Source organism: Dermochelys coriacea, chromosome 9, assembly GCF_009764565.3.
Source record: "Dermochelys coriacea isolate rDerCor1 chromosome 9, rDerCor1.pri.v4, whole genome shotgun sequence".
In the NCBI taxonomy this organism is placed as follows: domain Eukaryota; kingdom Metazoa; phylum Chordata; order Testudines; family Dermochelyidae; genus Dermochelys; species Dermochelys coriacea.
In genome coordinates, this window is record NC_050076.1 from 61412578 (window position 1) to 61429957 (window position 17380).

Sequence of the window (17380 nt, forward strand, 5' to 3'; positions counted from 1 at the left end):
TTTTCTTTTCTTAAGACTAAACATGCCCAGTTTTTTTTTAATCTTTCCTCCCAGGTCAGGTTTTCCAAACCTTTCATTTTTGTTGCTCTCCTCTTGACTCTCTCCAGTTTGTCCCCATCTTTCCTGAAATGGGGTGCTCAGAACTGGACACAGTACTCCAGCTGAGGCCACAGCAGTGCCAAGCAGGACAAATACCTCCTGTTTCTTACATATGACACTCCTGTTAATACCCCATAGAATAATATTGGCCTTTTTTCACAACTTCATCTCACTGTTGACTCAGATTCATATTTGTGATCCACTATAACCCCCTGATCCTTTTCAGCAGTACTGCCACCTAGCCAGTGTTCCCTGTTTAATAGTTGTGCATTTGATTTTCCTTCCTGAGTGTAGTACTTTTCATTATTGAATTTCATCTTGTTGATTTCAGAGCAATTGTCCAATTTGTCGAGGTTCTTTTGAATTCTAATCCTGTCTTTCAAAGTGCTTGCTGCCCCTCACAGCTTGGTGTCATCTGCAATTTGTATAAGCATACTCTCCACTAAATTGTGCTCCAACTTCATAGTAATTTTATCTAGACAACATTTCCCTAGTTTATGAGTGTGCCATGTGGGACTGTATCCAAAGCATTAGTAAAATCAAGATGTATCACATCTACTGGTTCCCCCCATCCACTAGGTCAGTAACCCTGTCAAAGAAGGAAATTAGGTTGGTTTGGTAGGATTTGTTTTTGACAAATCCATGCTGGCTGTTCCTTATAACCCAGCTATTCTGCAGGTGCTCACAAACTGAGTGTTTAATCAATGGAGGTGCTTACAAAAAAGACCCACCAAATGGACCTTGGACCATGGCCTGTTTTCAGAAGGGACCTGTGAGCCCAAAGATCCCTTGATGCCCACTCACACTCAGCACCAGGCCCACACAGATTCAGAAGGCTGGCAACATACATATCAGTGAAGGGGGGCCTATGGTTAAACATTGATAAACACCCATTTTGATTCCTAAAATGAGCTGTAATTTTGCCCAAAAAGAAACCCGCTTACATCAGAAAGCTCCCAAGCTAAGGTACTGTGAGTGCCTGTATAGGGCATGTGCCATGAGCTGGGAAAGCCTGCCAGTGTGTGTTGGAGTGTTAAAGCATTCGATAGTGCTTTCCCCATGTATCAGTGTGTGTCAGGCATCACACAAGCAGTGCTAATGCAAGTGTCAGGGGTTTTGGCTGCAAGCCAAACTTGTGTTTCACATAAAGTCCAATCATGGCCTAGCTTGGGGGGGTTTGTATAACTTTCCTAGAATCCAGCATTTCCTCTCTAATGGCTGGAAACCTGGGAAAAGATATTAACCCCAGTGATAGCTAGAGATTTCCTGGGAGAGTAAGCAGGCTAGCCTGTGCCTTTGGGATAGAATGTTGTAAGTTTTAGCCCCCAGGATGCTTAGAGTTCTACAATCTGCTACTGCATGTGTGTGCTGGCAGATGGTAAAGGGCTCAGACAGCAAGACAGAGCCCCCAGACTTGAGAATATCAGTCAGTTGAACCAGAACAGTAATGCTGCATATTGTATAAGATCATTGCCACTGTGAAAAGGCATATGCCCCAAATATTGTGCATCCCAGTTTCTGCAACATTAAAAGCAAGGTAACACTTTACTTCTGGAGTATTCATTTCTTTCTGTTGCTGTCATTACTACATGATTAGCAGAAGCTGTTTTTTAGAAATTAATTATCACAAGCTAGAGATGTGTACATATGATTTAAAAATATGTAACAGACCTTCTGCACACCTCAGAGGTGGGTGCCTGTGTGTTCATCATATTAGAGCTGTGAGCTCTATTCCCAGCTAGTGTCACTTCTCAGGTAGGTAGGAGGCCTTGCTCAGAAATAAGGACTGTGATTGGCACAGAATTTTTAACACCAATCAATAGAAGATGTGAGACTTAATTGACAATCACCTGGTTCCCCACACAGTGCACCTTTCCTTAGGTGGTGTGGGGGGTACCTTGATGTGGGAAAAGCAGCAGATGCAGGAGGAGGAGCCAGACCCATTGTCGTCCATCTTATTCAGAGCAGTTCTGTTTAACTAACATGCTGAAGTGAGGTTCTGGGCTGGTGGCTGTGAATTGCTAATGGAATGTTCAGGGTTTGGCAGCAAATCAAGAATAAGCTGTACTGTGCAAAACCACCCAAGACAGAGGTGGGCAAACTACGGCGCGCAGTCCGGATCCAGCCCACGAGCCACACCATACAGCTCGGCCCCGCTCCAGCGCTACAGCTGGGGCGCTGGGTGGGAGACAGGACCATGCGGCTCAGCCCCACTCCAGAACTCAAGCCAGGGGGCTGGGTCGGGGGCACCACCAGCGGCTTGGCCCCACTCCGGCCAGGGCACAGGATCAGGGGCCACTCCACGCAGCTCGGCACTACTCCGGCGCTCCAGCCATGGGCACAGGGGCGGGGGCTGCACCACACGGCTCCTGGAAACCACGGCATGGCCACGCTCTGGCTCCAAGGCACTCCAATGGGAGATGCAGGGGCGGTGCCTGCGGATGGGGCAGCGTACAGAGCCACCTGGCCCCACCTCCACGTAGGAGCCGGAGAAGGGACATGCCACTGCTTCCAGGAACTGCTTGAGGTAAGCGCTGCTCGGAGCCTGCACCCCCTGAGCCTCTCACCGTGCCCCAACCCCCTGCCCCAGCCCTGATCCCCCTCCTGCCCTCTAAACCCCTCAGTCCCAGCCCAGAGCACCCTCCTACACCCCAAACTCCTCATTCTCAGCCCCATCCCAGAGCCTGCCCCCCCCCCCACACACACACACACACCAATTTTGTGAGCGTTCATGACCTGCCATACAATTTCTATTCCCCGAGGTGGCCCTTGGTCCGAAAAGTTTGCCCACCCCAACTCAGGAAATGGCAAAAGCTCATAACTTGTGAAAATTTGAATAAGCAGTTGTGAAACCAGCAAAAGACTCCTCCTCCTTCACCCCAGGACTAACCCCCTGCCTCCAGCAAACCCCAAGGGCCACAGATCTCTTCATATCAATGAGAAGAACTTTTATGATGGAAAGTGTTAGGCATCCTCAGTATAGGGCCTGCTGCTGCTCCCCTGTAATGTCCCCATCAGTCACGTTGCTATTGAGTGGGGTTTAGAGGAAATACTCACACTTTCCCACAGACTTCCTAAAACCAGTGAAGCAATAAAACACTCTGTCAGAGGCTGGGTACTTGTGTGGCCAATAGTATTTATGCTCAGTAGGCCAGTCCATCAGTTCTCACATCGGCTGGTCACCACAGGGCCCCGAAGGCAGTTTACTCATACACAGGACTGCACTGAGGGGCAGATGCTCTAGGGTTTGGGGCTGGTTTATTTTTGCTTGTTTTGTGTCCCTGAAGCACCCAAGATTGGCCACTGCCTGAGGCAGGACACCATGTTTGATACACCAGTGGTCTCTAAACTGGTACAAACCCCCCATGTTCCTGTCACTGGGAGCCGGCATGTTCCCTTCTGCCTTGGCTGATTCCTAATGCATCCATATGCTCTTCTGGAGGCTCTCAGGCCCCCCCACAAGCCGAAAAACCTTCCAAGAGCCCTGATGCCCTCAAATGCCTTTCTCAGCCCTCTCGTGAACCCCAGTATGTCCCTCCCACTGCCAAGGCCTCCTTTCAAGTCCCTTCGACTGCCCCCCGAACACCCGTTTCATCAGGGAGCCCCTGCTGTGCTCAGATTTGGCTATGAAGAATTGTGGTTTGCTAAACTCTAAGAAAGCCCGGGCAGCCAGACTGCTGGGAAGGCTCTGCTTCGGATTGTCACCAGGCATGGTGCAAGTTAGCTGCGAGCCATCACAGAACCATTGTCAAGCTGATCCCATTTTTAAAGCTGTTTTGCCTTGGCTGTCACAATGGGCCTAAAATGGAAGGCTCTTGCTGAAAGAGCCTGGCTGTATCACTTCTAGCCCTCTTCCTTCCTGGCAGGGGGAGATTGCGCTGGGGAGGAATAATGCTTTTCTTAGAAGCACTTTGGCAGGTTCATTTTCTATGGAGTAAAGCTGTTTTTATGCCACTTTTACACTGTCACATGTAAGGCTGCAGCATTCTACATGTCATGAGGATCCGTGTAGGAGGAAACAGATGGCATGTCATGAAGCAGCGGGATAGCTGCACACTGAAAACGTAACAGTTTCTTTGCTGAAACCACTGTGAAATCTCCAGAGGATAAGAGGGAAGGTCCTCTCATGGATCTGTAACTGGTTAAAGATAGGAAACAAAGGGTAGGAAAAACCAGTCAGTTTTCATAATAGAGAAATGTAACTAGTGGGGTCCCCCAAGGATCTGTACTGGGACCTTTGCTGTTCAACTTATTTATAAATGCTCTGGAAAATCGGATGAACAGAGGGGCAAAATTTGTAGATGAAACAAAATTAGTCAAGATAGTTAGGTCCAAAGCAGACTGAGAAGAGCTACAAAGGGATCTCAGAAAACTGGGTGACTGAGCAACGAAATGGCTGCTGAAATTCAGTGTTGGGAAATGCAAAGTAATGCACATTGGAAAACATAATCCCAACTATACATATAAAATGATGGGGTCTAAATTAGCTGTTACCACTCAAGAAAGACCTCAGAGTCCTTGTGGATAGTTCTCTGAAAACGTCCACTCAAGTGCAGCAGCAGTCAAAAAAGCGAACAGACTGTTAGGAACCACTAGGAAAGGGATAGGTGAGAAGACAGAAAATATCAAAATTCTTCTATATAAATCCATGCTATGCCCAGACCTTGAATACTGTGTGCAGTTCTGGTCACCCCATCTCAAAAAAGATATATTGGAATTGGAAAAGACAGATGGAAAGGCAACAAAAATGATTAGCATCATCCATATGAGGAGATGATAAAGAGATTGGAACTGTTCAGTTTGGAAAAGAGGCAACTAAGAGTGAATATGATCAAGGGCTATAAAATCGTAACTGGTGTGGAGAAAGTGAAGAAGGCAGTGTTATTTACTCCTTCATCTAACACAAGAACCAGGCATCACCCAATGAAATTAATAGGCAGCAGGTTTAAAACAAACAAAAGGAAGTATTTCTTCACACAATACATAGTCAATTTGTGGAACTCCTTGCAAGGGGATGGTTCAAAAGGTTCAAAAAAGAACTAGATAAGTTCACAGAGGTTAGCCGAGCTATTAGCCGAGATGGTAAGGGATGCAACCCCATGCTCTGGGTGTCCCTAAACTCTGATTGCCAGAAGCTCGAAGTGGATGACAGGGGATGGATCACTTAATGATTGCCCTGTTCTGTTCAGTCTCTCTGAAGCACTTGGCATTAGCCACTATTGGAATTCCATCTATTGAGCTAGATGGCCCATTGATCTGACCTGCTATGGCCATTCTTATGTTTATTCTGAAGAGTGTTGTGATCATGCCCAGAGGTCACCAATCTAAGACACAAAGAGGACTCTCACTGTTAAAAATTTGCACCTTATTTCTAGTCTGAATTTGTCTAACTTCAACTTCCAGCCACTGGATTGTGTTAGACCTTCCTCCGCTGAATTGAAGAGCCCATTATTAAATATTTGTTCCCCAAGTAGATACTTAGAACTTTATCAAGTCACCCCTTAACCTTCTCTTTGTTAAGCTAAATAGATTGAGCTCCTTAAGTCTATCACTACAATGCAGGTTTTCTAATCTTTTACTCATTCTCATGACTCTTCTCCAAACACTCTCCAATTTTTCAATCTGCATCTGAAATTGTGGGGCCCAGAACTGGATACAGGATTCCAGCAGCGGTCACACCGGTGCCAAATCCAGAGGTAAAATAACCCCTCTGTTCCTACTCAAGATTCCCCTGTTTATGCATCCCAGAATCTCATTCGCTCTTTTGGCTACAGCATCACACTGAGCACTCATGTTCAGCTGATTATCCAACACCTCCTCCCCTCCCACACCAAAAAATCTTTTTCAGAGTCCCTGCTTCCCAGGATAGCACTTCCCCATCCTGTAGGTATGGCCAACATTCTTTGTTCCTAGACAATACATTTACATTTATCCATATTACAACACGCTGTTTCCTTTCACCCAGTTTACCAAGCGATCCAGATCGCTCTGTATCTCCCCTCCCCCGCAAAATTGTGTGTCATCTGCAAATTTTATTAGTGAGGATTTTATGTTTTCTTCCAGTTCATTGATAAAAATGTTAAATAGCGTAAGGCCAAGACCCGAGCCCCCCCACTGGAAACAAACCCACTCAATGATGATTCCTCCGTTACAATTACATTTTGAGACCTGTCTTATGTGTAGCTGCAGTGAATGGCGAAGGAGTACATTGGAGCTGCTTGGGAGAGTTGTGATTGTGATGTGAGGAGAGTGTCTCCTAACCCCCCCCCCTCCCCCCGCCATGTGTGTGATAAAAGGAAAGGGGCCCATGGACTGCGAGGGACCAGTCTGCAGCATGTCTGTACAGGACTGTGCAGGTTGTGTCAGGAGCAGGCTACAGGGGTGGGATACAAGAGCAGGCTGCACTGAATGATGGGATGGGGAAAGTCCAGGTTTAGGGGTAGCCTGTGTGCAGGCATGAAGGGCTGTAGAAGGGTACAAAGTGGTTGTTACATTTGACAGATGTGGTGGCCTGTGTGGGGAGCAGTGTTTGAGCACAGAGAAGGTACAGGTAGTGCCTGGCCATTTCTGTGACAAGGCAGAGTGGGAGTGAGTGTGTCATGGTCGTGTTGGGGCACCGCTCAAAGAGGGAAGAGTTAAGGCTGTGTGGGCGTGTACCTTATCTCTGTATTTCTTGGTTTTCAGAGGTTTGAGTTTTGCTGAGCCCAGCACAAGGTATCACCCGGCAGCCTGAACTCTGCGTTAGTGAAGGGTTTTTGCCATTTAGTTTCCTAGTTGTTTAAACAGAGACATGTTTGTTGATAGGAGCTACTGGTCATTTAGGCCAATTCTCACCTCGTTTTGCAGTTGATATGCTACTGTGCCAAGGAAATAATCAAAAGTCCTAGCTCTGATATAGTGCTTGTCATCAGTAGATCTCAGAGAACTTTACAGCATTATCCCCATTTTACAGAAGGGAAACTGAGGCACGGAGTGGCAACTTGCCCAAGGTCACCCAGCCAGTGGCAGAGCTAGCAATAGTTCCAGTCCAGTGGTCCCTCTACATGGATACACGGTTGCCCTGTTATTTTTCAGTGCTCCCTCCCCTCCTGTATGGTTTGTTATACTGGAATGGTCTGGCTTTGAAAGGTTTGCAGTTTGTAGCTGCTAACAGGGCCCTAGAGAAATCCCATCTACGCTCTATGTCCCAAATCTTGACAGCTTTATGGTAGGCTTGTTACAGTGACTGAGCAGTCAACAGGTGAGAGCAGGCTGGTGTGTCCCCTTCTCCACCCACCCTTCTCCTCCTCCTCCCCTTCCCCTCCCTGTCCCACTAAGCCATGAGCTGGTCCTGCAGAAACCAGTGACATGTCTAAAGTTGCTCCTTGCTGTCTCCTCTTCTGTGCTGCTGTGCACACATGTCTGTCACAGACTATTACTGGAGGGCCTCACACTACCTGGTTATGTAGCCTAAGCTGCCCCCGCCCACACACACACACACAGAGCTGGGACTCCTGCCCCTGCTTCAGCCAGGCTTCCCCAACCATGCCCCAAACCCCCCCATCCCCTTCACCCCACACAGGGGGATGTGTATCTTAACCATTCATGCAGAGGGGTAGGGCTCCCTCACTCCCATCACACACAGCCTCTCTCTCTGCGTGTGCTCAGTGTAATCCAAAGTAGGAGCTAGAATGGGCATTTAAGGCTTGTGAAAATTTTAAGTAGAGAAGCAAAATCTTTTTGAAATGACACTGTACTTTGATTTCTCCCAAAGGACCGTCGGGTGCCAGGCACTCTGTCTTTGAACATTGCAGATTCTGGTGCAATGAGCTGAGCCTTGGTTTGATCTCTGTCTGTGAGCAAAAAATTGCCTGAATCTCTCAACTTTAAGAAAAGCTGGGAGTTTTTTCAGAGGCTGCTTCTTGAGAACCCCTTGGTCAACTGAACCCAAATTTGCATCACTGACCAAACCCCATGTGCCCACGAGGTGCACCAAACGTCAAGGGAATTGGAGTAACTATGTACATTTTAGGGCAAATTTTAAATTGACGGCTGGATGAGCCCTCGGGGATATGGTTTGTGCATTCTGGAAGGTCTAGGTCAGTAAAATCTGTCTCTCTCCTAGGTACGCCATCGGCATCGCCTATAAATCAGCCCCAAAGAATGAGTGGATTGGCAAGAACTCCTCATCCTGGGTCTTCTCCCGCTGTAACAGCAACTTTGTGGTGAGACACAACAACAAGGAGATGCTGGTGGACGTTCACCCACAGATGAAGCGCCTGGGCATCCTTCTGGATTATGACAACAACGCCCTGTCCTTCTATGACCCGGCCAGTTCTCTCCATCTCCATACGTTCAACGTTGCCTTCATCCTGCCGGTGTGTCCAACCTTTACCATCTGGAACAAATCTTTGATGATCCTGTCGGGCCTGCCTGCTCCAGACTTCATCGAGTACCCAGAGCAGCAGGAGTGTAACTGCCGACCGCAGGAGTCCCCGTACGTATCAGGGATGAAAGCCTGCCACTAAGCAGCAGCCAGCCCCTGTCGTGCTCCACAGTGGATCACGGGGAATGTTCGTGGGGGCTTCTGAAGAGCTGGATTGGAAAGCAGGCCCTGTCGCCAGAGAAATAATGCTCGGCGAGTGAGCCTCTCCCACAGGAAGCTCATTTTTAAGGGAAAAACAAAACTTTAAAAGCGATTGAAATAAACTCTGTGGCCAAGCTCCGTGTGTATGGCAATGCAGCTTGTGAAACTCCTTTGTAGCAGGATGGCGTTCCTCCAGCTGGACTGTCACACGGCTTGTTTGAAGGCGAGCGGAGCGGGGGTGGGCAGTGCTTGTTTCAGGGCCCCCTAGGAGTGTGGGCGAGGGAGGGGATCCTGGGCGAAACAGGGTGTAGCCTGGTAGGGGAGCAGAGCCTCCTGGCCAGCTCAAGCACCAGCCGGCTCCATTGACCATCTCCGTTCAGACAGGGGGCTGCAATCGGCCGCATCTCAGGAAGGATCCGTCACATAAGGAACACGGTTTTCAATGTCACCCAGAGAGGTGGCCACAGCCAACCATCCAAAGCCATTCAGACTGTAGGCAGGTTGTGAAAGCAGAACCCGCTCTGAGAGGAGCCGTCCAGCTGCTTCACCTGCTGGGTGTGGCTGGTGTGTTGAGCTGACAGGCACACGTACTTCCGCCCGCTCGGGGGATGCTCAGACCTGAAATCCGGCTTCCCCCCAGTGCTCCCTTTTCTTCCATTAAAACTGCCTCCTTTGGGAGGCCCTTTGTCATTATACGTCAGGGAGGCCCCAGCCAAGCTCAGCTCAGGCTGATACCTGATCTGTGTGAAATGGAGCAAGCTGAGGTATTTGTCCCCTCCAGTGCCCACCTGGGGCCTGTGGAGAGCACAGGCCCCACCACGCAATGCTGCTTCTTGATGCTGAGCTAGGTCAAGCTTCACAGTAGAGATGTGGCTGGCCAAGAGCTGCACAGGTTTAATGTAGGCCATCCTCCTGGAAGGAGTGTGTGTTGAGAGTGGGGAAAGAGCCCAGCGTCACCTGGTGCTGCTGGTGCTACTGCTGGGCAGGGGGAGCGGAAGCTGGCCAGACAGCAGTATCTCCAGAGAAGCAGGAGAGAGCCAATGGGCCGTGAGGTCTATGACTACTGTACTGTACAAGGACTGTATTCATTATTTATGCCTCTGCACACAGCCCTGCTCAGAATGCACTTTCTCCTCTGTATGTTGTATTGGTGTGAGGGTTGACTGGGGGCTACAAGTGAGTAAATCCGGAAGACCAAATATGAGCACTGATAGCAAGCGCGGTAGCCTGGCCTGGCAAGGTCCACCTGGCTCGTTCTCTGTCCCGTGCTGGCTGGTTCTTGGGGTCGCCTCTGGAGTCAAAGCAGAGCCATTCCTTTCACTCTGAAGTTAACCCATGGGAAGGAGATCAGAATCCAGCCCCCAGGCCTTTGTGTTTGGGTAACTCTGCCCCCTCTCATGCAGAGACTTGCCCAAGGTTTTTGTTCCCCATGAATCCCAGCTGGTCTGACCCTTCCTGGCAGGCACCTTGCATCATCACTTACGCCGGGACCGAGCAAGGGCAAGTTCTGCCAAACTTCAGTTCTTTGCTTCCTGATGCTGGGGAAGCATGTTGCTTAGATAGGTGTGAAAGCGAGCACAGGAGCTAGGTAGGGGAGGACAGGCCTGCATGTGTCAGAGGAACTGCAGGTCATGGGGAAACAGTGTCCAAAGCACACTGAGAGCTGCCTCGTGGTGCCTTTGATCTGATTTAGGAGAGGAATAGTATAAAGGTTCGGACTCACCCCTGTAGTGTCTCCTGCTGGTCACTGGGGAATTAGCTCTTTCCCCCACTCAGCCTGTTCCTTTCCCAGCACTGCACCGCCCTCAGTACCCTATCTATCAGGCAGGCAGCCAGGCCCTGTTCTCTCCCAGCCTGGAGAGAGACTCCTTGGGCCTCTGGCTCACAGACTTTTTATACAGGCCAGCTGGGGCCTGATGGGGTGTGGCCCAGCTGCAGCTGCTTCCCCAATCAGCCATCCTCAGCCACAGCCCTCTCCAGGGCTGCTTTTAACCCCTTCTATTTTAGGATCAGGGTAGCCATCCCGCTACAGATAGGCAGAGTCTTGACTTCCATAGGTGCAAAGGGAATGCTGTCACCAGCACTAACAAAACCTCCGAACCCTGGGAAGTCTCTCCTTTGGAACAAGGTTTGGCTCTTTTGCCCAGCCAAGCACCAGGCTGGCAATATTGGATAGTGCCTGTCCAGGGGCCAGGTTCGGTGTGTTCTTTGGAATGTCCCTTCTGTTAGTCTCTCCTTGGTTTTGTTGCACAGGGCCATGTGATCCAGGACAGGAGAAGTTGCCCCACAGCCCTTGTGTGGCTTAAAACTCTGCTTAACTTTTCCTTGTTTCAAACAGGAAGAGATCTCTGGACCTTGCTGATCAGAAATCTACCTCATAGCCCAGCCTCCGGGGAGCAGGTAGATTGACTGATCTGGGGGTAGTCTTAGTGCATGGGCTACTTAGCGTTAGGATGGAGTGGGCTGAGCATGCTCACCTGGCTGGAGGGAGGTTCCTGCCTAGTTTCAGGGGTGGAGGGCAGAGAGAGGCTGGTTTGGCTGAGATGGAGTGAAGTGTGACGTATGCACCGAACCGTTGGCTGCTGTAGAGTCCTGCTGCTAGGCTTTGAGGATGCTGGTTTGGAGCCAGGCAGCCTGTGGACCAAACCCAGCCCCTCTGCAAATCTCCAGTATTGTCCCTTGTGACTCAACTGGGTTCACTTAATGCCTCCTTCCCTCCTGCCGGCCCTCAGCTATCCGAGGTGCCCTGACTCAAACTGATGTGCTTCTATCCTTCGGTTCTCTCTGGCAGCTTTCTTGCCTGATATAGGCCCCTCTGAAGCTCATTAAGCAGCCTCCCCAGCTCATGGACAGTCTGCCGAATGCCATTGTTCTTTGGGGTGAGTCAGAGCATGGTGTGCATGTTGCCCCTGAAGCTATGTCAGATAAGATCTGTGGCTGGCCGATCATAAAAAGTTCCATGCCAGCTGATGTGCTGCAGAGCCTTGAATGAGCTGTGCTGAGGGATACTTTTCATTGACACTGAATTGCCATCAGGATCAGCAGAAGATTGATACCTTCTTGCAGGTACAGGGTGTATAAAAGTGAACCTGACTTTTCTCCCCTTTCAGTATTCAACATTTATGGTGACTGGCTGCCTAATGAAAGGGTGTCTGGGGTGGGGGGTAATAAGAAAAAATTATATGCCACCTTGAGCTAGGTTGGGAATCACAAAGGTGTTTTCGTTCCCTGTCTCTGGTCTAGGCAGCTTTCCCTGCCATAGAAGGCCCAGTGCTGTTTGCCCATAAATTGCAGTGTGTGATGCACCAGTTCAGAGCCAAGGGAAGGTTTCTATTTGCTCCTGCTGGCCCAAGCTGCCGATGGCAGTGTGTGGGGATTCACATCTCCATTCCTGCCTTGCTCTGCAGCTAAGCCCGGAATCATTTTAAGCAGATAAATTGCCATTTTCAGATTGATGTTTTTCAAAGGCACGTAATGCTGCCCCCTGTGTGCTGACCCAGAGTGTTCCCAACAGGGGTGGGGGGGCTGCTTGTGATGGAAGCTGCCTCAAACAGATGCCTGCACACTGTAGGATTTTAACATTTGCAAAACAGGGGCCAAGCTTTTCAGATGGCCCTATCGCTGTTTAGCTGGGATCGTTGTTGGAGACTGTGCCGCATCCTTTAACTTGGAGCACACGAGCCATTCATGTGACGTTGCACCTGATGAAATTGCACTAATTACATTGGGGTTCCGAAGAACTGTACCAGTGATGGGCAGGAGGGCACTGCAGAGAGCTTGTCTGAGCAAGTGGAAAAGGGGAGGCCAGCACAATTAGCTGACAGGCCTGGGGTTTGTCGCCTGCGTTCCTCTCTGCTGGTTGTTAAAAGGAAAACCCAACCATGTCTATCAGTGTGGGCAGTCGCTGTCCTGCACTAAGTCCAGGAGCAAAGCCTGGCTCCTGCACTGCGGAACTCAGGCAAGTCAGGCTCCTGCACTAGAGAGCTGTCCCCTGCAGATGGAAATGGATCCTCAAAGCTCCCTTGTTGCATCATAGCCTTTGCCTCCCACCCATTAGCAAGCAATCCCATTGGTGAAAATGCCTGGTGTCATATGACGCTGCGACAGCTCCAGTCAATCCAAGCTCATCCAGCCTCTGCTGTCCATGGTTGGAATTAACATAGAAATGCTTTCTGCCTGTCGGAAGCAGGTGGCAGGATCGGAGGATGCCGGTTCAAGTCATCGTGGGAAGATCATTTGTCATCTGTATTTCTGCCTCTTGCAGAGCTCTGCGGCTGCTGGATGTTTTTATCATAGTAAATCCATTGTATCTGACTTGGGATGTGGTGAAAATCTGGTTACAGTGAAACCTGTCATACTTTCTCTTCATATGTAACATAACTGGGGTTTGGGGTGGTTTTTTTTTTGGGGGGGGCAATTTCTTTGTTAATGTGTATATATATAAATATAATATAATATATATATATACTACTGGCCGCGTCTCTGTATGGAGGAACTGCTACACATCTGACATAGCACTCATTCTGATAATCTCATCTTTGAACATTATATCAACCTTAGAGGAACCCCTCACTTGAGCTGAAGACATAGAAGTCAGTTATGTTAAAACCAAAGGCGACAGCTCCCGGAGCAGGACTCCACTGCTCATCAGTTTCACGTGCAATCTTTTCAAATCACCTTTGTTCTGTCAACTGGGCCCTCTTTTCTCGACTCAAAATCAGCTGGAACTTCAGAGCCACATCGCCAGCTGTTTCATGTCGGAGGAAGGGGGGAGAATGCTGTTATGCGATCACGATGCCTTAACGAATCCAAAGCCCCAGTAGCCACATTGCAAAGTGAGGTGGCCCTGTTTAAACACTTCAATGAGTGAGATGAAATCACAGCAGTAAATTAGATAATCATAGCGGAGACAGTCACAAGAGTTTTTTGTGGGGCAAACATAAAGCTGAGACTCCAGGGCAGGACACAGATATTGTATAACCAGGGGAGACGAGGGTCTCCTGTTATAATCCTTCACAACAGGTGCCTTTCCCAGGATCCCTTCCTAGGGTCAAGAGAGACCTCAACTGAGCTGCCCTTTTAGAAAACCCCCACAGCCTGGCCATGTAGGGCTGACTGGGCAGGATGGGAGTGGGGGGAGCTGCTCTTGCAGGAGAGCTCCATACTGTTTGTTAGACCTACCCAAGCACCTGCTCTTATGGGCGAATCAAACTGTGGCAAGCTGCTGGAGTTTCTAGAACTGAGATCCACTGAGTTTCCCCTCTCAGCCTCAGCAAGTGAGACCATTGCTGCTGCTAAGCTACTTGTCAGCTCCCTGGCATGCCAGTTTGTCTGCCATGGCAGCAAACTCTTCAGGACTCTGCCCAGCCAAACCTGGCCTAGCCAGTAACAATCGGTGAACCCGAGTTCCTCAGAGACGTCTATGTGCAGTGCTCAGCCTCTCTGTCTGTAGCGCTCACCAAATCTTATAAGATTTGCTGCTCCTTTAAAGAGACCGTACATAGCCACTTATTAACTTAACAGGAGCTGACAAACCCTCCACTTCAAACAGAACACTGAGTGGGTTTATGGTAAAAGGAAAACAAGTTTGTTAACAAAAGGATGGAGGGTTAAGTGATACCAAGTTGAAAGACTAAAGATAAAAATGGTTACAAACAAACAAAAGTAAAACACACTTCTGTGACTAACACTCACCTCTAGTTCTCATTCAAGATGGGTTCCCTACTTACAGCAACTTCTCCAGCAAGACTGGCTGGGATACACCCTGACACAATCATAGAATCATAGAATCATAGAATATCAGGGTTGGAAGGGACCCCAGAAGGTCATCTAGTCCAACCCCCTGCTCAAAGCAGGACCAAGTCCCAGTTAAATCATCCCAGCCAGGGCTTTGTCAAGCCTGACCTTAAAAACCTCTAAGGAAGGAGATTCTACCACCTCCCTAGGTAACGCATTCCAGTGTTTCACCACCCTCTTAGTGAAAAAGTTTTTCCTAATATCCAATCTAAACCTCCCCCATTGCAACTTGAGACCATTACTCCTCGTTCTGTCATCTGCTACCATTGAGAACAGTCTAGAGCCATCCTCTTTGAAACCCCCTTTCAGGTAGTTGAAAGCAGCTATCAAATCCCCCCTCATTCTTCTCTTCTGCAGACTAAACAATCCCAGCTCCCTCAGCCTCTCCTCATAAGTCATGTGCTCTAGACCCCTAATCATTTTTGTTGCCCTTCGCTGTACTCTTTCCAATTTATCCACATCCTTCCTGTAGTGTGGGGCCCAAAACTGGACACAGTACTCCAGATGAGGCCTCACCAGTGCCGAATAGAGGGGAACGATCACGTCCCTCGATCTGCTCGCTATGCCCCTACTTATACATCCCAAAATGCCATTGGCCTTCTTGGCAACAAGGGCACACTGCTGACTCATATCCAGCTTCTCGTCCACTGTCACCCCTAGGTCCTTTTCCGCAGAACTGCTGCCGAGCCATTCGGTCCCTAGTCTGTAGCGGTGCAATCAAAGTTCTGGTTACTTTGGTCCTTCAGGAGACAGATAACCGAGGAGTTTGCTTCCCCTCTCTGTATAGCCCAGTAACCCTTGGACATGGGTAAAGTGTCTTTCTCTTGCTGCGTATGGATGCCATTCTGTCTGGTGTAGACTCCAGGCTGGTTCCTCCCTCGCTGGTGATTTTTAAAGTGTAAATGTTCTCTTCCTGCAACCCAACACAAATGGCTAGTGCACTGAACTTGGGTTGGCCTTTTTTCTTGCCTAAAGAAAACCTGTTTCTCAAAGCCCCCTGATATTTTAGTCACATATTTCCAGCACATCTGTGAAGTTCCATGTGGGTTAACCATACTTGCATCACAGTGAGTTAGTAGTTTTCCAGTGGTATATTACATGCCACCTTTTGGGTAAGTCTGTATCATCTGGCATTGGTCTGTGCGCAGGGACACAAACACCTAGCTACCCATATATAGTGGTAGGGAACAAACACTTCCATCCTAAAGCAGAGGGTCTCATGCTGTGGCAGGTGCCTTGCTGGGGCGACTGTAGGAAGATACTGGTCATACGGGGCTGGCTCTTTCTCCCAGTTGCTCAGTCACATTCAAAGAAGGTTCAATATGTTCAATATAAAATATCCCCATGTGCCTTGTCCCTGCCAGTGATCACTGCCATGGGGCTGGTGTAGGCTTGTGAAAGTGAAGGGCGGCTCTAGGAAACAACCTCGCCATGAGCTGTTTCATGAAAAGGGCTGAGAAAGGCTACCAATGAGCTGTGCAGAGAGCCCAAATTATGGCTCTGTGCCTCTGCTGTGGCCAAGGGGCTTGCATGGGTGGAACAGAACAGAATGGGGCCACTGAGTGCACAAACAGCATGCACTGTTTCATAAGCAGGTCTAAACAGCTGGGCAGCACAGGGGTGTTCTGCACCCACTGTGTGGCACCAAAGGAGTGGCAGATAGGCAGAGTTTTAGTTATCCAAATTGGAGCACAGTCAGGTAACAAGGGTCTGCAGCCCCCTCCTCTCATGGTAAGTGCCAGGGATTCAGACTTTCCATTGTACATGCCCTCTGACAAAATGGTGCCCATAATGCCCATGCTTGGGCCCTAGCTCAGTACTGACCCTGCTCCCTGCAGCCCACCATGCTTAGCCCGTGTGCTGAGAGCTCCCTGCCCCAAGTGGCATGGTCCCTGAGCTCAGCAAGCAGATCAGGGCAATGCATCCAAATGGCCCAGAAATGGAGGACTCAGAGGGTGTCACGCTCCCTGGGGTACTCTGTCCCCATTTGAGAGGGGGCAGTATTTGGTCTGCCTGTGCCCAGCTGCTGCTGATCAGTGTGGAGAAGAGGCAGAGCTGTGGACTCATCCCCACGCCTCTTCTCGGGGGGGGGGGGGGAAGGGAGTGGCCTAAACTCATAGAGTGCCTGCATTCCCCAGCCATGCCGGCACTACTGCAGGACAGGGTCCTAGACCTCTCCTTTGGTCACATTCCAGGCCTTGCACAAGCTGTCGTGCAAAGGCTTAGCTTTGCACTCTGAGCTGGGGACAGCTTTCCTTGGAAACTTGCCAAGGCATATGGCATTTAAGGTGCCATGAGAAGCAAGTGAAGGAGCCTGCGTGAGCCTTCAGTGTCCGGGGCTGGATTTCAGGTGTGGCACTTGAGCCCTCAGCCACCGGGCTGGTGCTGTGGAAGGTCAGAGGACAGGGGCAATCTAGGACATCATGCCCCATGGGACCAGGCTGGCCACTGAAGCCCAGCTTCATCCCTTGAGCATGAAGAACCGAGGGCTTGGCAGCACAGGGTTGGCACAGAGTTGTGTTCAGCCTTTACAAAGTAAATGCCCCAAATGGTCAGGCCTGGCTCTAGGGGGGAGAGAGAGGTGTCCTGGCAATTTGTGGTTGTGAATTGCCTGACAAAATCTAAAGCCCTCGGATTTCAGCCCCGAGCACTGGTCTGGCAGCGAGCAGCTGCTGGCCCATGCAATGGTGACAATATGTTATGGCACCTCCTCCGCATGCCGATCTCGCCCAGCTTCCTCATCAGCCCTCTGCTCTCACCATGCACGTGAATTGCTCTGCAGACTTGGCACCTAAGAGGCTTCCAGCCACACCACAGCCCCAGGCTGCAGGGCTCGGAGCAAGGCAGGAGTACAGGACGTCGGTTCCAACAGGCATTGCCAGCACCCAACCCCATGATATGGTGGACGTGTTCATGTGC

At 49.7% G+C, this 17380-nt stretch overlaps 1 protein-coding gene across 3 annotated transcripts in view; it reads left to right on the plus strand.

Annotated features, from left to right (window-relative positions):
• The window catches only part of LOC119861755 (probable E3 ubiquitin-protein ligase MID2), a 312271-nt gene extending 299143 nt beyond the window's left edge, over positions 1–13128 (plus strand). For all 3 annotated transcript variants that reach the window (XM_038417263.2, XM_043492261.1, XM_038417264.2), the window contains one exon: positions 8204–13128. In XM_038417263.2, the coding sequence (XP_038273191.1) occupies positions 8204–8606 (403 nt within the window). In that variant the 3' untranslated portion in view covers positions 8607–13128. The remainder of the gene's footprint in view (positions 1–8203) is intronic.
• The last annotated feature ends 4252 nt before the right edge of the window (positions 13129–17380 follow it).